Source organism: Heterocephalus glaber, unplaced genomic scaffold, assembly GCF_053883595.1.
Source record: "Heterocephalus glaber isolate CG9 unplaced genomic scaffold, H.glaber_assembly_v1.0 deba00001550, whole genome shotgun sequence".
NCBI classification, from domain to species: Eukaryota; Metazoa; Chordata; class Mammalia; order Rodentia; family Bathyergidae; genus Heterocephalus; species Heterocephalus glaber.
The window spans coordinates 2,802,839-2,826,803 of NW_028258343.1; the positions used below are offsets into that span (position 1 = coordinate 2,802,839).

At 38.1% G+C, this 23,965-nt stretch overlaps 1 protein-coding gene across 4 annotated transcripts in view; it reads right to left on the reverse strand.

Annotated features, from left to right (window-relative positions):
* Map3k5 (mitogen-activated protein kinase kinase kinase 5) overlaps nucleotides 1-23,965 on the reverse strand; it is a 219,275-nt gene that overhangs the window by 74,024 nt on the left and 121,286 nt on the right. For all 4 annotated transcript variants that reach the window (XM_004871479.4, XM_004871478.4, XM_021249572.2 and 1 more), the window contains exons 10-14: nucleotides 22,690-22,843; nucleotides 17,111-17,218; nucleotides 10,073-10,122; nucleotides 7,221-7,316; nucleotides 3,434-3,515 (exon numbers count right to left, since the gene is read on the reverse strand). In XM_004871479.4, coding sequence (XP_004871536.1) covers nucleotides 3,434-3,515; nucleotides 7,221-7,316; nucleotides 10,073-10,122; nucleotides 17,111-17,218; nucleotides 22,690-22,843 — 490 coding nt within the window. The remainder of the gene's footprint in view (nucleotides 1-3,433; nucleotides 3,516-7,220; nucleotides 7,317-10,072; nucleotides 10,123-17,110; nucleotides 17,219-22,689; nucleotides 22,844-23,965) is intronic.

Below are 23,965 nucleotides of genomic sequence, written 5' to 3' on the forward strand. Positions count from 1 at the left end.
TTCTGCTGTGTAGACTTTCAATGGAGTTTTTCATGTCCTGGAAATCTATTTGCATCTGTTTTATGGATTCCATTTGTTTCCTATGTTCAGATTCCATCATGCTCCTCAGCTCCTCTCTAGATTTATTAATCATGTATTGCACTAGGGGCACAATTTCTCCTGTTATCTGAGAAATTATTTCTGATTTCATTTTTTCCAGATCCCCTTTTGTTGCCAGTTCAGTGGGTCCAGGTGGTTGAGTATCAGAGTGTTCCATCTCATTTCCCTTTGGGGTTGCTGTAGGTGATCTGGAAGTCTGGTTTTGGGACTTATTTACGGGTTTTCTTATTTCGACTGGGGCGGGGGCCTGTTAGTGCCTGCACAGATTACCTCTTCTGAGCTGGGTGAGGTGGGACAGGGGCCGGGAGCAGCGGTAGGGATGGTGACCCAAAAGCCCTTTCCTGTGGGCTGGGAGCAGCTGGAGGGATGGTGGCTGGGAAACCTCTTCCTCTGGACCAGGAGCAGTGGGACTGTGGCTCAGAAGCCCCTTCCTCTGGGCCAGGAGCAGTGGGACAGAAGGTGGCCCAAAAGCCCTTTCCTCTGGGCTGGCAGCAGTGGGAGGGATGGTGACTGGGAAGCCCCTTCCTCTGGACCAGGAGCAGTGGGACGGTGGCTCAGAAGCCCCTACCTCTGGGCTGGGAACAGTGGGACTCAGTACCTTGGTCTGGTGGCCTGGTGTCCTCTGCGTCTTTGTAGTGTGGAATCAGGTGGATGTCTGTCTGCAGCGGGGTGATTCGGTGTGTTCTGTACAACTCAGGATCTCAGTAGAGCATGGGCAGACCTGCCTGTCTGCAGCGGGGTGATTAGGCATCTTCCGTGTGACTCAGGACCTTGGTAGGGTGTGGGCAGACCTGCCTGTCTGCAGCGGGCTGATTTGGCATGTTCCACGTGACTGGGGACCTCGGTAGGGTGTGGGCAGACCTGCCTGTCTGGAGCGAGGTGATTCGGCATCTTCCATGTGACTCAGGACCTTGGTAGGGCGTGGGCAGACCTGCCTGTCTGCAGTGGGGTGATTCGGCGTCTTCCGCGCAACTCAGGACCTCGGTAGGGCGTGCACAGACCTGCCCATCTTTTTATAACTTTAATGAAAAAGTTTTGATTTACCCAAGAATACCAAAGCTATACAATTACTAGATAACTACAGAACTTAACTATAGACTGTTTCTAATTGGTTATTATATTAATTTTCCCTCAATTGTTACCCTACCTGCTGATGTGGTATTTTTACAGAAAGTTCAGTATGTGGAATGGCATAAGTAAGTATACCAATCAGGCTGGTGATCTAGAGTCTCTTCAATTTCACTTTAACACAAAATGTAATTGTCAGTATTGTTTTGTGCTATGATCTGAATATCTATGTCTTCCCAATATTCCCATGTTGAAATCCTAATCCCCAAGGAGATGGTATTAGAAGGTGGGAGTCTTTGGGGAGGTGATAAGTCACGAGTGCAGAGTCCTCATGAACAGCACCCATGGTCTCGTTAAAGAACCAGAGAGCTAGCCCATCCTGTCTACCCTATGAAGACACAGCAAGAAGGTGCCATCTGTATGGACAGGCCCTTGCCAGGCCCTGATTGCTGGCACTTTGGTCTTCTCAGCTTCCAGAAGGGTGAGAAATAAATTTTTCTTTATATCCCTTAGTTTATAGTATTTTGTTGTAGCAGCCCAAATGGACTATCACTTGGATTTAGAGCACTATCTCAAGTCAAACACTGGGACGAGCTTGGAGAAAATGGTGCCTGAAGTCATGTCTGGAGAAGTGTCATCCTTCACACACAGGTGGTGCTGGGATGCTGGGTCAGCACTCTGAGAACACTCCAGTATCAATCCTTGCAGCAGTGGAAGGTTCTTCACAGGTGGCAGAGAAGGGACACCTGCTTAAAGCAGGCATTGGAAATGCATTGTGTCCCTGAGACACAAGTAAACAGATTCTGGAATCTAACATCCCAAATCTTCACTGAGTTTTGTGTGTCTGAATTGCACATAGCTCAGGGGAGAACAGAAAATGTGAAGGGGCACAGTGGCCCAACATTGGGAGTAATGGACACGTCATGGATGAAGCAGTTTTTGGGCCATGGAAACCCATTATCTAATTTATACTGAGGCCAAACCTGGTTACAATAGAAAACAAGTCTTTTTGGCTTAAAGTCTGGTCCCAACAATCCGAGAGGTTTGAGTTGTGCCAGGAGGCAGCCCAGAAGCATTGAGGGGCGGGGTTTGGATCGTTGGGTCCCCTGGTTAGAGCGGGTGAGGAGGAGGCAGCTCCCTGGGAGAAGGACAAAGGGGAGAAGCATCCTTGTCTCGTTTGAAAATCTCCAAGTGAGTCTCCCAGAGGGAGAGAACGAGAGGAGCCAGGCCGATGGGACATCTCCTAGGGGTATGGTCCTGGGCCCAGTGGCTGTGGAGGTTTCTCTGACCAAGTGCTTGGATTTCTGAGAAGTCTCCGGAGGGAGAGAGAATGAGACAGAGAACCTGACAAGAGGGAGGCTGAACTCCCTACTCACCCAGACATTGGTGACCAGTGTGGATGTGTAGCATTAGCAATGGCAAAGGTAGAAAGCCCCGGAGGGTCCTGGCACAGCAGATATGATCCAATGGAGATGCCCAAAAGGCCAATCAACCCCATCCTGCAGGGGATCGTCCATTAATGGACCATCTACCATCCGAGTCACAGTACCAGAAATGTCAGGTAAAAGGGAAGAAAACCAAGACCAGACCAGGTCACAACAAGCCTTTATTAAGGGAATAGATCTGCTGAGCTGTCTCTGAACAAAGGAGAGAAAAAAGCAACATGGCTGGGGCAGGGAGAGTCGTTTATAGAGACTGGGGTGGGGTTTGTAGGGGCTAAGGCAGGGTTGAATGAGGCAGTGACTAGGGAATGGAGGAGCTGGTGATGTCACTAGGTGGTAGGAGGTGAGCGAGTATTAGGTTACTCTCTAGGCGGGAACAGGGGCATGCTGGGAAGAAGGGTTTGTTCTTTGGTGGGAGCAACCATCTTGGCATGACGTCACACAGGGGAGGGGGCAAGGCACGATAGGAAGAGGGCAGCTACTATACATAATAGCTGCTGAGGTAGTGGCAGACCTATCAGTTACTCACTATCAGATAAATAAAATTCCAAAGCTCAGTACTCTGAGCAAAAGTTCACCAGTGTTTCCTTTTTAGCCTTTTCTTTTGTTTTAGTCTTTTTGTTTTTAACCAAAGGAATTTCAGAAGTTGCTCAAAACATTAAAGGGAACATTTAGTGTTGAACCTCTCCATCTCTCACCATCACTCACATACCCAGGAATTTCCCACCCCCATTGGCTCCTTCAGGAAAGCTTTAAATATTTCATTTTTAAAAAATCAGCCACAAGAAAATTTGTAGATCAAGTAGCAAAACCAAAGTTATTACCTCCAGGGAGTCACCTTCACAGTCTCCTTCTTCCACACTTCTCCCCTTCTCTTCAGTAATGGTGTTTACCATTTCAAAAAACCTACAATGAGAGGTGGCGCCCATAATACAGATAATAAACACACATGCTCAAGAAACCCATCCTGAGTTGAAAATCATAACAGAAAATGAACTTAATATACCTCATCTGCCAAACATCCCAGCTTGGTCTAGTCTACCTTCAGTGTGCTCAGAGCACTTCCATTCCCTGATGGCTGGGCAAAGTCATCTCATACAAAGCCTATTTTATAATTGGGCTGAGTATCTCACATAATTTATTGAATACTTGCATCTAAAGAAATGCTGGCATAATAATACAGTGCAGACTATTATTTATTCACCCTTTTGATTAGGTGGCTGGTGGTGAGGGTGGCTTGCCGCTGCTGCCCAGCACTGACAGAGTATGATACCAGGTATTGCTGGCCCGGGAAAGGGTCAAATTTGAAGCAGTTTCTTCTGAATGTGTGTTCTTCCACACCATCATAAAGTTGAAAAATCTTAAATTGAACCATTTCAGAATCAATGCCAAAAAAACGTGACTTTTGTTTTCAAAAAGAAAACCTACATTGGTAAGATTTTCTAGACATTTCCAACCTAACACTTCACTTAAAACAGCAATAATGTAATAGACTATAGAATGAGGCTACTCAGAGTCACAGAAATGTCAAGAATGCGGACCTGGAATTCAAGTCAAGATTATTAGGACCTATGTGATCTTAGAGTATCTATGTGATCTTAGGCAAACCCTTCCACTTCTCTGTGCCCTTAATTATAAAACCAGGAAGATGCATATATCTATCTCATAGGCTATTGTGAAGATGATTTAGAGTAATATTTGTAAAGTGCTTGGCATAGTGAACTTGTAAATATTAGCTAGTGCTGTTTTGCTAGGCGTACTATTGGTTAAAAACATATAAAAACACCTATATTCTGAATATCTCAGAATATCTACTATCTCTAAATTTGGAGGTGACTATTTGGCCAATGCAATACTTGATCTCAGTTACTAAATCCTCCACCTGAACACTTTAATATTATACATGAAGGGCCCAATAAATATATTCTGTGAAATACTGATGTGGACAAGGAAAGGCTGGTTTATTAGTGACAGAGCTCTCTCTCTTTTGATGACAAACATTTTTTTAAAGAACTCTTAACAAAGTTTTATTTCTGGAGACCATTTTAGAGCCAAGCAATATAACTAGAGCAAGAAAGAGATTTTTTCTCCCTGCCTGGAGCCTAGTCCTTGAGACAGGAGGCCTATAGTTTACATATGTAAAATAAGGGAAGTACTGCAAACAAGGGCTGAAGATCTCACAGGCGGATCACACTGTGCAAGGGTAGCCCAAGGGCACAAGTTTTAGTGTGACAAGGAGCTTACTAACACAACTCAGAACTTTCCTATTTTTGTACCAGATTTTCATCCATCTATCCATCCATCCATCCATCCATCCATCCATCCAACAAATACTGAATATCTACTAGGATTAAGAACTGTTCTAGCCATTGGGAACACGATATAGCAAACAGTCTATTTTAAAGTGTAGAGCCTATTTACGGAGCTCACATGTAGTACCTGCCTCCTACTCTTCCTTTCCCTCTATACAGTCAAGGAGAAGAAAAAAAAAAACCTCCCAGGCTTGATGAGATAACAGAATGTTTTAAAGAAGATTAAATATCATGATGACTTAAAACAAAAGAAAATTCAATCAAGAGGTAGAAGAAAGTGAAAGAATCTTTTAAAAATCTAGGTTTAAACACAAGTTTTAAGCTCTTAAGATAAAAACACACATCTGCCACTAATGCAAACATTTTCAGTATGAACATCTTTAGGCAGAATATAAGTCAGTGTGACATAAGCCCAATGTAAATTTTCAGAACTTGAATTCTACGGTCACAGGTTCCTGGTTAAAAATCCCCGATTTTATGCTTATTGACCATATGGTTTTAGGCTAAACTTTGTATTTTATTTTTTTCCATTAAGATATTAATCCTACTTAATATGGTTTCACTGAAGATTAAAATAGATACCAGGTTAGAGGTAAGAACTCCAGAAATCTTAGCTATAATTATCATAGAAACAAATGAATAGCCTTGAGAATTTAAGTTTAAGCACAAAATCAGACCATATATGAGCTAGGAATTCTTTCTTATTTCCTACTCTTTTTACCATACATTTTGTGATAAAACTGTATCCAAGAAATGTGGATTAAACATTTTTTTGCACCAAGATAAAAATGAATGACTGCATACTGTAGCCAGAATATCAGTCATTTATAATGAGGTCAAATGGTGATTATTTGAATAAAATAACCCCCAGTACAATTTAAGTCCAAACTGGCTTTCACCTATACTTTACCTTTCACTTCTCTACTTCTCCCTAGTCAAGGGAAATATATGTGGTATAACTGAAAAATACAGTGAATATTTTAAAAAACTTTACTACAGTCAAAGACACTTTGCTATTAATCCTTCTCAAAATATTCTGCATCACTTCAAGCACACTTATCCCATCATTCTTGCCACTTTCTGAAGCAGTTCTGGAAGTCCTCTTTCCTGTGTCTTTAGTTGGACAGTTGTGGCTGTCTTGATCTCCCAAAGCAATTCAAAACATTTTCTTTTCATCATCATTTTGACTTTGGGGAACAGCCAGAAGCCAGCCATTCATGGTGCCAGAACCAGTGAATAATGTGGATGAGGACACACCCACACCGTAATCTTTTATTTTTACAAGTCTGCCTTTCCATTAGATAGAACTTCACTGGAGCATTCACAATATTTTTGATCACACCTTGTAAAGATATTCACAAAAGACTTCCAGAACTGCTCCAGAAAGTGGCAAGAATGATGGAATAAGTATGTACAAAGTCGGGGGGGGGGGCTTGTTTTGAGGGAGATTAAAGGTAATGCGTCTTTTATTGTAATAAATTTAAAAAATTTAAACATATGCCATATTTTTCAATCATCTTTTGTATCCCGGGTGGTTAATACAAACATATAATGCAGTCCATGGATTTTTGGATTATCTCTTTTATTGGTGTAAATCAGATCACTGGCCCTTATCCCAGGCTACGCCTGCATGAGGACATCCAATATAATTAATCTGGGGATGAAGCCTAGGTACTTTCTGTGGTGTGTGTGTGGGGGGGTAATGAATCCAGGGCTTTGCACATAAAGTGCTCTACCACTCATCTAAGTTCCCAACTCCTAAGTATTTTTTAAAATACTTACCAGGTGATTTTAATATGAGGTAGGGTTAAAACTCACTGTTGTAGACAACAGTGAAATTATTCAAAATAATTCATGAATGAAAATTTTAATGATCACATATAATAATGGGGGACTTGTAAAATCAGGTATAATATTTAATAGTTAACCAGTAACTCTTAGTTAATGTTTTATCTATGGAAGAATAAGTTATGATTAAGAAAAATCTTATTACAAAGAGCCCCTCCCCCAAAGTTCTCTATGATTACTTACTCATCACAGTAAAAGTTAGCCCAGATTTAAAAAAAAAATTTTTTTGAGATGGAAATTTCACTATGTTGCCCAGGCTAGATTTAAGCAATCCTTCTTCCTCAGTCTCCCAAGTAGTTGGGACTACAGGGACATGCCACATGCCATGTCAAGTAAAATGTATATAAGTACATAGCCACGAATTCTTTACAAGAGTTACACGTTCACTCCTTAATTGAAAATAATGACTAAGTCTGAGTAGCCCTTTTCACACATAATGACAATTACGTACCTTTTACAGTGAAGTTCTGTACAGAAATAGATTTGGAAGTCATCAGAATTGTGAAGCACATAAAGAAAACAGCATCGCTCTTCAAATTTAGAAATACTGAAACAAACAAAAAGAGCACTATTCAGGGAAATGGCAATACTTCCGTGGATGTGTAATGAAAAATAAATACCTTTTATATCCCATCCTGATTACGATGTCAGTGTTGTTTATAACAACGTTCCCCACACCATAATAATAAAATTATTTGCTATTCTGAGAATTGTCCTACTCATCTGTGGAGAGTAAGGCTGTTCTGTGGTGTTTTAGCATAGTGCTACATGTCCCTCCGATATAGCATGGAAAGGGGCTGCCACTGTGGTACTCATCTGGCTGCTGCCAGGAAAAGCACACGTATCAACTGACTTGGTGATTCTGGACCCATAGGATCTGAAGAACAAGGAAATCTCTCCAAAGCTAAGAAGGCAATTTGTGGTGGCACCTCATTAGCTGTAAAGAATTTAGGGAGTGAAGAGATGTGGAACAGTACTTAGTCTGCACTGATAAAGTTGTTTACTTTAGTACAACATGAAACAATATTGAGTTGACAAGCTCAGCCATGGTGTTTGTGTAGAGAGTTGGCAAACATTTTCTGCAATGGGCCAGGTAGTAAAATACTTCGGGTTTTGCAGGCCAGACCACTCAATTCTGCTGCTAGGGTATAGAAGCAGCTTTCGATAACACAAGAATCAATATGAATGTGTTTTAATTAAACTTTATAAGAAAAGGCAGTGGGCCTCATTTGGTCTATGGGTCATAATTTGAAATATGCATCCATTTTGTACGTGTGTGTGTGTGTGTGTCATTCTGGGGATTGGACCCAGAGCCTCTGGCATGCTAAGCAAGCCCTCTATCACTGAGCTATGTCCCAGACCTTTTTAAAATTTTATTTTGGGACAGCGTCTCACTAAGTTGCCCAGGCTGGTCTCAACTTGAGCTCCTCCTACCTCAGCTTCCAAATAGCTGGAGTTACAAGCATATGTCACCACATTCACTTCCTCCTTTCAAAAGAAATTCTAATCATCATTTAAGGCTCCCTGAAACCTTATCTTTTCTTCTTGCCTTACTTGTACCCTAAAGAGAAAGACTCTTGCACTTCTGTTCTCTGAATGTGCTTCTATCCCTGCTCATCTTACACTGTGTTATTAGTTGCTAAATGTCTGCTCCCTTCCCAACTGGACTGGCAGGGCTTCTAGACAGGAGCTCAGCGGGGCACGGCGCTGCCTGTCATCTCAGCTATTTGTGAGGCTGAGGCTGAGGCAGTGGGATCCTAAATTCAAGCTCAGCCTTGGCAACTCAGTGACTTAGTGAAACCCTTTCTCAAAATTTAAAAATTTTAAAAAGGCCTGGGGATGTCACAAAGTACAAAAGCTCTGAGTTCAATCCTGAAGGCGGTGGGGAGAGAGCTCATGGCTTAGTCATTTTTATACTCATAGCAGAATAAGACTCAACATTTGGCGCATAACCAGTGTTCGATAAACGCCATTGACTTGAGCCGGGCAAGTTCTGAGGTGATGCAAGACACACACTGCTGACCTAGTTGGATTTTGTTCTGCATTTGTCATCTCTTCCTTATGGAGGAAGGAGCCAGGAAAAGTGAGCTTCCTTTGAAATCACAGACTAGAACTCCAGTTTGCCAAAATATAAACCAGCAAAAACCAGATGGAGGCCTATGTGTATATGTCATAAATTAGTATGGCTGCTATGTAGGGCTGCCATATCTAATTAAAGAAGATTAATTCATTGGAAAACAGAGCTGATAAAGTAAAATTTATATTTGCTATACTAAATGCTTAACAATGTAGAATAAATAATGAGTGCCTTGCTAGTGACTGATTTTAAAAATTAAATATTGAAAGAGTAAAGCTTTATTTGAGAAGATATTGATTAGAAAAATATATGAGTCAGTCCATAATCTTTCTGGTTTCTTTTCAGATCATTCCTGAGGTAACAGGTAGTTCTACCAGGCAAACTAAAATTACTGATGACTCAGATTGCTCTACCAGTTCATGCTTTAACAAAGCCAATCACTACTATTACAAAACCAACAGGATATTGCATAACTGGCTTGCAGAAATCTATTGTCTCCCATTTCTATTATGTTTAGGATAAATAGTAGTAAACACAACTGATTTGGTTTGAAATTTGCAAGAGCTGGTTTAGCATGAGCTGCTATAGAACAACTACTTGAACACTTAGGCAGACTCTTGATTTTTTTACAAAAAATCTTATTCCTAATTCCCAAGAAATGGCATTTTCTGAGCCACTGGCATTGTGACAACAATGTCAGAACTGAACTGAAATGAAGTAAATTAAATCACTGTCCTTCAGAATACTCCATTAACAGTGACCTTAGGAAAAGTTTTTTTAATAATCTCATGTCATTAATATTAGTTACACAACACAACCTTGTAGATGGCTTGTGCACTGTGGAACCACTCAAGGGAAGATTAGCTCCCGATATACCAAAAGGACAGAAAACTATCCTACAATATAAACCAAAAGCTCAGTCAGCTACAGAGGACCTCCGCATAGCTTCCTTTTATCTACATCTTTATTCTGGTCCACAGCTCACATTTCCCCCAAAGTCTTCATATTTTAGGTAGGGGACAAGCACAGAGTCAGTGCAACTAGCATTGATGTTTGTGGCAAACCTTCAAAATGGAGAGAATGAGACTGAAGAGGGTTGGGCATTTCCACCAACAGATCCTTGAAAGATTTGTGTATCTTTAAATCATGAGCAAAGCACACTCAGGCTATGAATATCCCAGAAAAATGTCTTCTAGGTAAACAAAATGTACCAAACAGAAACTTACCTCACTCCCCTGATGGAGGAAGCACTAAAATTCCACTCATGTATACCTTTCTAGAACACAGAAGAACAGCAACAACAAAGAACATTCAGTCATCCAAATGGAAAATAACATCACAAAATAATTTTGTTTTATTATTTTTAATACTGTACCAAGTCATTTTTCCTAGTGCATAATTCTTCATGAACAAATTATCTGGTGGAAACAGCCATTTATTCATAAGTCACAAAGGTGATTTTTTACTTAATAATTCCTGTACTTCAGTAAAACAGCTTTCAGAAGAGCCCGGATTACTCTCATTGAATTCTAATGCTTGATTTCTAGCAATAACTATTGTGCTTTAATTTTTTGAGTAAAAAAACCCAGTGATTAAGCTAATCTAATTATTATAGTCAAGCAATATTTCTTTTCTGAGAAAGAAAAACATTAATTTACATAAAATCCTACAAGATTTCAAAGGTAATTATTTCTGAATTATGTTTAGGTAAAATTTCCAACTAAACTGGTGAGTCTATTTCCTCTGAAATTAGTAGAGTAAGTATGTGCATGCACATGTATATAGTGTTCACCTTAGCTACAAGGTGTTGTCACCTAATTTACTCAAAACTCAATATGCTAAGAAAGCTTGAACATAAAAACTTTGATTATCATATGATATATATGATGGTTTGCAGATTTCAAATGAAAAAAAGTGGGAATTCATCTTTTAATTTTATTACTGAGGCTGGTACATTGATTATTAAATTCCTATGTCCTTAAATTCCAAGATAGATCATATTCCTTATAAAAATGACTGACAATATAAAATTAATAGCCTACGTGTGTTTATACAAATAATTGATACGTGTCTATATTTAGTAAGTATCCTACAGTGATAAATTCATACTGAAAGGCAGCTCTGTAAATGTAGAAAAACCAGGAAAACAAAGTCTTACCCACTGACTTCCAGGAGGCTGATGAGGTCTTGCTTGGCTGGGCTAGTGAAATGAGTACCGAATTTTGTGGCTCTGAGGTGGCCCAGAACCTCCCTGTTGGCCAAAGCTACTCAAAAAGCCACAATATACATAGCCCCTAGTTCTTCACTAGGGCCATCTAATTTAAAATAAAAATAAGTTCTTTTGAAGTCCAATGTAGATTTACTGAAAAACTAGTTTCAACGAACATTAGTCAGGTCATAAGGATGTGACCCGAATCGTAACAGAGTAAATTTTGTTGAAGTCCAAGGAGGGAAGACATCACAGAAAGGTGCTCATGGTATGTGGCCCTCCTAACTAGCGTGCAGAGGGAGGTAAGTTAGAATAGCAGCCTGCAGCTGCAGCTGGTAATGTGGAAAGTGGCTTCTAAATCCTGCTGGCCTGGTGTGAACTTCTAAATGCACGTGACCCAGGAGCTGCAGCTGTTACCTGTACACTGCATGCACACCGTGCAGACATTTCCTCTAAGCCTGCAACTGAGCAGCTTTGCAAGGCCCAGTGCAGAAAGGGGAGGAGGGCACTGAGCACCGAGCTGGTTGAGCTGTGTGCTAACCAGACACTGAACAGCAGCCAGCAAACACCAAAGAGACAGCCCTGGTAAATCAATCTTCCCTCAGCCTTGTCCTGGGAGCAGCTAAGGAGAGATTTCCCTGATTGATCGGGCTGGTTTTGTAGGAAAGGAGTATGGCACTTCCAGAATAGTAGGTTCCTAAAGGCTGCCAGGGAATGTTCTATTCTAATGCTGTCAATCAAGCCCAGCCCCTTAGATAGAGTGATTAGCATGAGAAGGTCTCATACCCCATCTTTCCTGCTAGTGGTATTCACCACACAGAGGTGCTGGTGAGCTACACTGCCAACCAGGGCCTGTCTGGGTTTTAAAAGGCAAGGCCTGAACTGGAGTCATAATTAGCCCCAGCAGGCCCATACCAATGCTCAACCTAATACAATCAGCATAAGCGCCATCTTCTAGGAATTGGCCAGCCTCAGATCCCATGCCCCAGTCAGGACAAGAATAAAAACTGGGAGCTAATATGGAGTTAGGGTGGCAGAAATTACATGGTGGCAGGCACTGTTGGTTCCTTAGGCAATGGCCATTCCTTCTCCTTTGCTAACAAAAGAAAAAGAAAGAATTTTGTTCAGGATCGGGTAGGATGGTAAAATTGATTAATTTAAATTGGCCATGGTAAGCCCATTTCCCTTGCTGGTGATTGGGTTACGCATGGCCACATGATAACATCTTTTGGTGTGAAGGAGAGGGCCTAACCCTCTCCCCTCCCTGGGATACCATTTCCTTGTTTTGTTTTATTTGCAGTGCTAGGGACTGAACTCAGAGCCTTATGCGGGATTCCCTTATTATTTAAACTATATTAGCTGGGAGTTTTATGGCTGAAAGGATCCCTGCTGGGGAACAGCATCATCATAATCTGGAATCTGGGGTAACATGCACCCCTCACACATTTCCTCAGTTTTCTCCAAGAGGCACTGGCTGGACCTGGGGTGGGAGGGAAACCAACTTTTGTGCTCCACTGGGGGCCTGCTACCTTCTACCTGTGCTTGAGAAGCGATCAGATAGGCCAAGAATGCATGGACTTCAAGTCTAAAAGGAAGGAGAATCTAAATATCAACAACTAAAACATCTTACAAATAAGTTTTCTTCTTTGGCCTACATTTTTCTTTCATTGTACTCATGCACACTTCCTTCCAGTATTAACTGACTTTAAGCAGCAACTATCTAAGGGAGAAGTGTAAAAGACTGAGAATCAATTAATGTTACCCATGAATATAAAGTAGTTCTTATTAAATTTTTTTTAATCAATGGGTTTCATTTTGGTAGACTCGTACATGCACATTCAAGTAGTTCTAAAAGTACCTGAGAGTTGGTAGATAATGTACTTCAAGTTTTAAAAAATGCAGTAAGAAGTATATACTAATTCATAGAACTGTTCATTGCACATCTTAGAGTGAAAATACTCAGGGAGTAAGGAAATAAATATGATAAATGAAAAGGACATTCTCTGTTCCATATTTCACACAAAAATTACCATTCTATGTAAAAAACAATACAGTTCCCATTTGATATACAAACTGCTACTTAATTATAGTTTTACAGTCATTTTAAATAACATGATAATAATGTTTTCCTAGTTTTATTATTTGTCTTCCTTCCAACTTTACCATGTCTATTTTTTAAAAAACAGAGAAAACAACAGTGGTAGTGAATGCACTATACCTAAGACAATGGATTGCCACGAACTCAACATAAAATGAAAATGGAAACTGATTTACAAAAGCTTTAAGTTTATGAACAAGAAGAATTTTTTATATGAAGGTTATAAGAAAATGGGAATAATGCAAATATATTTCTTCTTGATCAGAAAGTGGTGAAAACAGAAACTGGATAATTCATAGCCGAAATCTGTAACCTTTAATAATGTACTCATTTATATATTAATATATTTATTTCTTAGCTTAATATTACATCTGTAATTGTCACAAAGCATAGGAGAATCAATATAAGGCACACGTCACTGAATGAAGAACCTCCAGGAAGGAGCAAACAGTTAACAACTAGCTGGAAATCATGCTCATTTTCCAAAAATCTCCGGTTTACTCTCTGTTCTTTTTCTGTCTTCCAAATTCTTCTGGCTCTCCACTCATTTTCTGCATCTTGCTAATCACTAATTCCTTCAGCCCTGTTCTGTTTCCAAGTGTCCTTGGATAACCTTGCTTTTTCCAGTTAAGCCTGTGAAAATCTCTCCCAGTCTTGCTCCTTTCCCATAATGTCATGTCTCTTAACTTGTCTTAGGTTTTGTAATTTCAATTTTATGATTACTAAACTTGACCTTGTGAAACTTGACTGCAAATACTTTAAAACAATGCATTTTAATATTAGTAACACATGTATATGGTTATATTGATTATTCTCAATTTTGTCTCTAGATGATTCTACTTAAAATCATGCCATCAGTTCCAACTGAACAAGTCCAAAATTAAGTTCCATATGATTCTTCTACCAGTGTTATCGGGGCAATCAGAATATGAGTCACTTTACACTTACTTCTTCCTTTTAGTGTTTTATTCTAATCTGTGATTAAATCATACATTTTTCTTTCTAAACAATCTGCCCCTTTGCGGTCACAATCACATTATCCCAGTGTGAGGTCTCTACATGTCCCATGTATAGTCAGTTCTTCTAACAGTGTTCTCTCTGACCCTCTAGAGTACAACTCTGAACTCTAATGTCAAGGATGGACAAATATTACAGCCATAAGAGCAACCTCTATTGAGTACTCCTTCTGTGCCATTTAGCCCTGTGCTAAATGATTTATAGTAATCAGCTCACCTAATCTTCACTACAATTCTATGAGGCACTATTTTCCTCCTTTTACATTTATGGAAACTACAGTGGATTGCCCAGGTCACAAAGCAAGAAAGAGATAACATCAGACTTCAGCCCTGTGCAGTTTGTCACTGATCCTGTGTTCTTTACTACGCTCTTCTGTCTTCACGCCTCTTCCCTGACATTTACAGACCAAGAGCCCATAATATGGTCTTCTCCATAAACCAACAAAATCCCAAGGTCCACAGAACTCAAAAATGCTGGTAGATATTAAGCATTAATGTTAACAGTTATCTCAGATGTAGCACGATGTTCTGGGAGAGGTCTCTTTAACCTATTAGAAATGTTACTTGTAGGTTGGTGGCCAATGCCTTCTTTCAAAGTCTTTAAAACTTTACTGAGAAAGTGAGTATAATGTCAATCTTATGACAGTGTTTTCTATTACGAATAAGGAAGTTTTCTATTATGAATAAGTTAATAGTATAACTGATTTTTAAGTATTTATATGTATAATTAGTACTTTTCATGAAAAACTGTCAATTTTCTGACTCTGCACATAATGGTAAATATTGGAATGTATAATTCAGGTATGTTGGGTGCAGACCCTTTGTTATTCCAACCTAGGGAATGAGTGTCCCTAAAACTCTGGTGCAGCCAGTCTAGAGCTGTCATATGAAAATGCTGTCAAGGACAATGTACTATAAACTGAGTATGAAAAAGGCCACAGTTCTGCAAGATGCCATAGGTAATTCCCAATGCTATGGGACAGATTTGGAGAAAGGATGGCATTCTCCATGTTTATTCTGCAAGTGCATGTTATTAACGTTTAGCATGGCTGCTAAAAGACTTAATATGGCCAACTGTATCCATAAAATGTATTCTGGGTGCTGCACAGTATCTAACGCTCATTTTAAACCCAAGTGCCTTTCACACATGTGAGTTCTGCCTTTCTTAAGAAATGCATTTGGAACCAGCTCTTTGGGTGACTCTCCCTAGTATTTCACAGAGACACACTTTGAAAAACACTGTGCATAAGAGCCAGGTTAGTTATAAAGTCAACGACATGATAATTGTTAAGCCACTACAACTGAATAATTTAGTATGCCCTATTAAAGTTGTTCTCAACCATGGCTGCATATACAAATCACCCAGGAGTCTTCATTAAAATGTATGTGCCTACGGGCCAGGGATTTAGCTCAGTGGTTTCAATGCCTGGTACGCAAGCTCAAGGACCCGAGTTCAATCCCTGGTACCAAAAAAATAAAATAAAATAAAATAAAATAAAATAAAATAAAATAAAATAAAATAAAATGTATGTGCCTAAGCTTCACTCTAAGCACAAAAGATTCCAACTCAGTAGGTCTCTTGCAGGCCAGGGTGCCACAGGGGGTCCAGACATACAGCCAGTTTGGGCCCCAACAGAGCACCCATACTCTCCCAAATGGTTCCTACTATGTTGTTGAAAGCACGAAGCAGGGTGAAATCCTGGAGTTTCAGAATTAGGATTTAGTCCTAATATCTACAAAGCAGTCATTTTATTGTTGTAATTGAGCAGTTATAAGAGTACTCTGTAAAAGGCACTCTACCTATGTTATTTCATTTAATCTTCACAACCACCTTTTGAGGTGGATATTATTATTATTATCTTATTCTACAGGTGAGAATACTGATACTGCAGCTTGGAGAAGCCAAACGTAGAGACAAAAATCTATTCTACACCGAGGTCTGACTCAAAAAACATATTTAAAACAAAGGTAACCCTATACGCTCAAATAGACCTCCTGATTCGATTTCTTGCTTTGTTTTCCCTTCAAATCATGAAGATAGTCATATGTTTTACTCAATGGTTTATTGTCTCCCTGAGTAGAAGTTAAGGAACTTTATTTATTTTGTACACATCTGTGTCCCTACTATCTAGTATAGTTCCTGGTAGGGCCAAGATTAAGTGCTCAATAAACATTTGTTGAGTGAATAAGTGAATGAATGATATTTAAAGAAAATTATAAGGATATTTCGGAAAGTTACTCAAAAAAATACTATGAATGAACTACTTTCTTCCAAGACTGCTCTTATTTCTATGGTTTACCATGTGGATTCTTCAGATCCTGAAGAGCTTTCTATTTTAATAAAACAGGATGACTTTTACATGCAGTAAAAATGATGAAATACAGAAGCAGAAAGGCTTATCCACATGACTGCTGGGAGAAATGAGGCTGCTTAAGATCCTTCTGAAAGCAAGTAGCAGCACAGCCCAACTCATTTTGTGCACAACACAGTGAGTCAGTGGCTAATCTGAGATTTAGCAATTACTAAGATAAGCAAACAGCTAGGAAAAACAAAAACTATTATAGTACCAGTGTAACACTAGAAGTAGGCGTCTTAGAATTAATATATGAACCATTTTATTAAATATTTTAGGTATTAGTTCTTTGGTGCATAATTTAATATACAGCACTAATTTACAAAACAAACACACCAGTTTGATTACACTTTGAATGATTGTGCCATTTATGATAAAAATCCAAATAGTTCAACTGTATTTTATTAACTGTGTGAAATTTATGACCCAAATTTAACAAAGTTTCTATTTTGGAATGTACTTATGCCAAGATAAATACAGTCAAACTACCTCTTAATTAACACAGACAGGTGCTGAAATAGTAAACACTAGAAAGGCATGAACTGTTTCATTACTACTGCTCTTTTCTTAGTAACTGCCCAATTTACCTTGTCATCAGGAAGCACGTGCCAAATAGAGATTGTCTTTTCCTCGACTTCATTGTTGATAGACAAGTAAGAAGGCTGATATATTTTGGTTGGTTCTAATATTAATACCTTGAAAACATAGGACATAGAAACTCTTGTTAGTACCTTAAGATTCAAACCCCTTAGAGCTGCTCTAACACCCCAGCACCAGTGTGGAAGATTACCAAATGAGGCTCTACATCCCTTACTGGAAAAACCCATTTTAACTTTGGGTTAGTCCTCAGAGCACTTTAGGGTATTATACAATTATATTATTGTATACAATTATAATACAATTGTATTATTATATAGTTATTATATAATTATAAAGGGTATACATTAATAATACAATTATTATTGTATAATTATTATACAATTATAATAAGGCTCCAAAATACATCACCTTCTATTGCTAACAAACTTGGAAATAAACATTTGAAGTCCATATATTGGTTCAGCTATTTCAAGGGAATGTACTCATGATACATCTTATCATGTAATACAGAAGCTGTTTCTATAAATACAAGTGTGTCAAAGAAAGGCAGAACATTTTTGAGTAATTCTATGCACAGAAAAGAAAATATTCAATATACAGAATGTCATAGGCTTATTTTAGGTTTTCTGCTGTCATACTTTATCATAAACAGGTAGTAGTATGGCTTTCATATCCATAGAAATGGATTTAGATATGATGGGATATTATTTAAAGAGTTTTATATATAAACTTAAGAAACAGATATAGCTGTATGACATAACAATGTTTTCACACTGCCTTCAAGATAAAATTGGCGAATTCAATATGATATATTTACCCTTGTTAGAGAAAAAGAAAAGTAAAATATGTTCCTCTTTTGGAGATATATAAAGGATACATACATGATAAGTAAGTTAAGAATTTGAGTTACAAATAAATATGTTATTACTAATATCTCACATCAGGAGCAAATAATTTTAAAACACCAAACATGCCCTGATTTCAAAGTTGCTATAATTGTTCCCATCTGTACAGATATTGAAATTCCCCAGATTTTTATTTAGACCTTGGTAAGAATGTTAAAAGGAAGAGCCAATACTTTGTTATAGAGAAAGTAGAATAGTTCTTTGTATTCTGCTGATTAAAACTCAAAGAAACTACCTTTAGAACTAATCTTGAAACAAGCAGCTTACCAAATAAAAGTGAAGGGAAAAACCTTTCCACGACTCTGTCCACAAGAAATTAAGAGATTCACAGCACATTAAAATATAAACTGCAGCCTGAGCAAGAAGGCACAGAATCTGGGTCAAAAAACTGGTTCCTGGCCACATACTGCAAACCCAATGCATTCATTTTACTCTAAATTTATTGTAGCAGTACATTTGTGCAAGTTAATGTACGGAGAGGCAGGAAAAGGGCACTAAAAAACAAGGTGTTCTTTACTCTTTGAGTACAAAACCATACAGAATTCAAAGAATTCTTGGTCTGGCTCTTGCTGTGAAAAGATAGGACATAGCAGAAATGAATACCCAGAGAGAGCCCACAGGGCTAACGCTGGAATATTCTCATATCTCAGGTGAGTCAAGGCCCAAATTCCAGTCAACAGAGTTAAGTGGTACTGATTAATACTGAAAATCAGTGTTCAATCCAAACATCAACGACACAGTGATCTCGTGTGTGGGGATCCCAGTGTTTATGAAAATGAAATGAAAACGAATAATAGAGAATAAAAGATGTGTTTCCCAAAATACCATTCAATCGTCTTCACTACGCTTAATTCTTCCCTAATTCTGTGGGCACACTGTTTAACTGTAGAGAAGCAGAGCACCATATTAACTCCTTTCTTAAATTATGCCTGCATTATCTATCTGAAATGTTTCTAACTGGTAAACTCTGAACCATGCGTTCCTCACTTGGGACAGGGAATAAAAACAAGGTTGCAATTATCACTGTCTAATCTGCATTGACCTCTTTCTTTGATCTGCCCTTGAAATGACAAAATGTGAGGAATTTGAAGCACATATTACAGAGGGCACAAAAAGGCTGAGAAAAGACCAGCAAAAGGAGGCAATTTGATAAAGTCATAAAGCTGAGTACAACTCACTAAAGGTATACATATTCTTGCATTTAGTCTCTTATATTTTACACTAGTCAGCATTACAACTAACTGCTGACTTCATATATCTGCAGCAGGACAAAAGAGGGCTAGGCCAATAAACTATAGAGAGCAGATAGTAACTAGGTTTATACATCTCATGGTCCTAGAGAATCTTCCCAAGCACCATACTTCTCCTATCCTGTGTCCTGATGTTAGATTAAGGGTCTCCAAACTTTTCATTGTGAGAAGGAAAGAAAATATAACCAGAAGAGAGGTAAGGAAAAGAAATAAATCAAACTGAATCCAAGTAATAACAAAGTATGGGACCATTCAAATCATTTCCTAAATAAATTTTAATTATCTTTTGCTTAGGGTCTTGGCTATTTCCCCGAAGAAGGATATCGTCAAGAGATAAATGGAGACAATCACAGTAAATATTTTCTCATATTGGCTATCCTGGCTTTATTCAGATCCACTTCAAATGAAGGATAATGTTATCATTCTGATGAAGACCTAGAAGAGCCTTTTTAAATGTGAGCCAGGTCTAAGGTCATGATGAATTGCAGTGATTGATAGATCAACATAGGTCTAAAAGGATCCATTTTCTATGCCACTGAGGAGTATGGCAAATTCTAGAAGCAGTCACAATTTATTACCCAAATATTGGTTTTATTTTTCTTCTGAATTATCATCTACATTGAGGTTTAAAAATCCTCAATATGTTTTCATTACTTTTTAAGCAATATCTTTGCAGTTTCTTACATGTAAATACAAAAAAAAAATTCAAGTGGTTAATCCTAAAGCAATTTCTATTGGATCTGAGACTTCTTGGTTACTTAACTTTCTGGAATTCATACAAGATGACCTAACTAAGAAAGTTCAACTTCAAATGAGCTAGAAAATTGTACAATTTTGCCCTCTGGGAAACCACAAACCATGGGAAAGCAATTTTGAGTACCTAAGTTATGAATTCTGATGTTGGAATAAGAGAAAAAAGTAGAAAACACTCAGAATTTTTCACAAAAAGCCCCAAAGTAAGCCACCGAATTCCAAGAAGGAAATGGATTGGTAAAGACAATCAAGTTATTCTATAAACAAGTCTGCAAGATTACCTACCAAATACCTTTGTGCCTTTTATCCAAAGATTAAAAGGTGGTATTGTGCTACCATATTTGTTTCAAAACTCTTTTTAAAAAAGAACTGATATATTGAAATAAAAACGTGAGGTCTCCAATGTCCTTATACATCCTATCATCCCCTCTCTAGATCATTTCTCAGAATATGTAGAGATTCCTAAACTTACCAGCAAACTCTACAAATGCTTATGTCTCCATATCTCTGCCAATTATTGTAAAACTTTTAAATTGAGTCAAACAGGCCAATATTTTATCTCATTTTCATTTTTCTTGACTTGAGGTTAATTATCTTTTTATATGATTTGCCCATTTTTCTTTTTCTTAGTTTCTTATCAATTTGTAAAAGTTTATAATGCACATTAAGCAAATTAACCATTTTATAGCATTTATATTAAATTATTTCTCCCTATCTAGCAGTTTTCAATTTGGCACATTTATGGTGCTTTTAATGAACAAAAATTTCCTTTCTTTCTCCCTTCAGTGTTGGAGATCGAAGCCAGGGCCTTGCACATTGTAGGCAAATGATCTGTCACTGGGCTACATCCCCTTTATTTTTAAATTAAATCAAACTGGTGAATATTTTCCTTTAGGACTTACAGGCCTTTTCTTGTCTAAGAAGGCCTCTCTAACCTGGGGTATGCACTTATAATTTAATATAACTTCTCACTCTATGTTTCTGTGTTTTATTTTCTTTATATTCATTTATTTATACTATGACAAACTAATTCATATTCTACTAATCTAAATTGGCTAGAAATGACTATTATGAATGGTTTCCTTTCATAGCCAGTTTTCTAGTGGATCAAGTCAGCAGTCAATGAAATACTTGAGTTGTATACTCTCTTCTTTCACCACCATATTTATTGCTACTCAAAGCACCAGTTAAGGGCAAGCTGCCAGCAAGATAAGTACTTTCCTAGGCTACACATTATCTAGGCTAGGAAATAAAGTGAAGTAATTTAGTTTGAAAGGTTTTTCAATTAAGGATCCTGCTGAGTTCAAGGCTTCATCTAGAAGCCAGAGGAAAGCATGTTAATGCCAGCAATAGGTTTACCTTAATGAGGCAGATGATCCTATCAACAAAGCTAGAAATCAAACTTTTACAGAAAGGAGAATTGTCATCACCCTTGAGTACGGAAGATTGAAATTAGAGAGGTTAAAAAAAAAAGAAATTAGATCAACCCAAGAGTTTTATGGCATCATTCGATATGGGAAGAAGTCTGTACACACTGTAAGTTGTCAATAATTCCTAAATTAAATGACAAGGCCATGTTACTTTGAATGACATTATGACAGCTATCAGGATGGGGATATATATAAATACACATACACACATAAACAAATCTGCTAGAGATTAGCTAACATGAGTTGCAGACTCAGAACAAGTCCTTTTTCATGGTCAAAGCACTGTAAACAGAGTATCTATGACCCACGTAAGTAATTCTGACCCCCTGGCTAATGGATCATAGAAAAGGAAGACTAATACAAGTAAGGCTAACAATTTTTATTACAATAATGGTGGTAAGACTGAAGACCATGTTCATAAAGCAGCAGTACAGTGGACCCTCAAGTTACAACTGGCCAGGCATATGAACAACTTGAGTTATGACAGGAATTTTAGTTTTAACTTACGAATAAAGTCTTGACTTACAACCCAAATGCCAGCTTGGGTTCCCAGATGGTTGCTGATACAGAGTTAACCCTTAAAGAGTTCTAGAAGGTACACGTATAGGGTTAATTGAGAAATCCTGGGCCAATGTCTCTCTAAGGACACTGAGATCTGCCTAGAAGAAAGTGGCCTAAAATTATACAGGAAAGGGCCAGGGATGTAGCTTAGTGGCGCTGCGTCTGCCTGGCAAGCACAAGGTCCTGAGTCCACTCCCCCGGTACCACCCCCCTGCAAAAAAAAACATACAGGAGAGAGACTTTGAAGGCAATTGACCGACTTGAGTCACAACCTGCCCTCGGATACAAATTGAGTTTGTAAGTCAAGGGTCCACTGTATTTAATAGCATCAACCTGTCTGAAGAAATGCCTTGACTTACTGAACTGACCAAGAGGCAGTCTTTTCACTGCTGCAGAAGCATACTTCACTAGTTATCATAAGTAACCACCCAAATTCTATGGCAAAAACATAAAGCTGCATCTCATTTCTCTGATTTGGAGAAGTTATTTTAAAAAGTAGACTAAAACAAACCAATTTGTAGAAAATAAATCAAGAACCAGGTAACTGCAGTCTCAGGGCATGAGAATCAATACACCAACCAGTACTGTTACAATAAAAATACAAGATATTCTTTAAAGACAAGAAACAACATAGAAATGAACTGAGATTTATATCAAGGGTACTCACTGGAAACCTAACTACAGTAACATCTGTTTTTGTGGCCTCGACAAGGAAATCCATCCAAAAGTCCACAAGTTCCTGCTTGGCCACAGGCTGCTCCGTAGTCAGCTTCACAAAATGTTTATATATCAGAATTGTCTCTACAATTGACTTGAGGTACCTCAGAATTAAAAGACATAAAACATAACAAACAAATTCAGAACTCTGTATCCCAGTTTTATTCTGTAAATTTAATTTATATGCAGCATTAATTATGCATTCGATTCATTAAACAGTATTCATTATTTGTTACATAGCATGTACTTTCACACACTATCCCATTTGAACCTCACAAAAAATTCAGTAAACTAGGCTTTTATCTCCATTTCAGAAATCAGGAAAGTGAAGGTTAGAGGACTTCAGTAAATTTCACTGGAGCCATACATCTTCTTAAAAGATTAGTTTCTAAATGCCTATGTTCTATTCAAGAATGAGATGAATGCATTTGTTTTTAAATATACTTCTTTGAAGAAGAGTTCCAAAATAGATCCTTCATAAGAGTTTATTTTTTTCTGAAGCAACTAGGCTTATATATTATATGAATATTTTCAAATCTAATTAGACAGATGGTGTCTCACAGGGGAAAAGAAAAGATAATTATCCAAGATAATGGCTATGTAGGTGCTTTGTAGATGATAAACATGGGAGTTAGCATTCTATAAAAATTAAGTTAATAGAAATTTAAGGTACTGTTTTGTGGCTTTTATTACTATTGCATAAAATGTTGTTAGTTTCTTGTTAATTGAGCCAGCATACTTAAAACCAAAATCTTTTTTACTTGCACTTCAGTCTTCTCCTCTGCCATTAGAACAGTCATCAGAAAAATAGCAAATCTGGCTGAGTGTAATGTGTGCATTTATTGGATGATTTATTTCATATTTGCTGAACGCCTACTGTGGACTTGATACTATCAGTATGGCTCTGTCCTCAAGTTGCATATAAGGTCATGGAGACACATGTAAAAAGGTATCATAACACCATGAACAAATATCAACGGAGACATAGCTAAATAGAGATATGACTAAGAAAAGTCATATAATCAATGTCAACAGAGATATTACTAATGAACAACAGAAGCAAGAAGGAAGGGGACTTGGGTTTCTGATCAAGGGCTGCTTTATGGGCAGATGTGATTTATAAGTGTCTGTCAGGTAGACCAGAGGGCTAGACGAGGTCAGGTGGATGTTGAGCCACACACACGTAGAACTGAAGCTTGGCATAAACACTATAAAGAGAGGGCAGT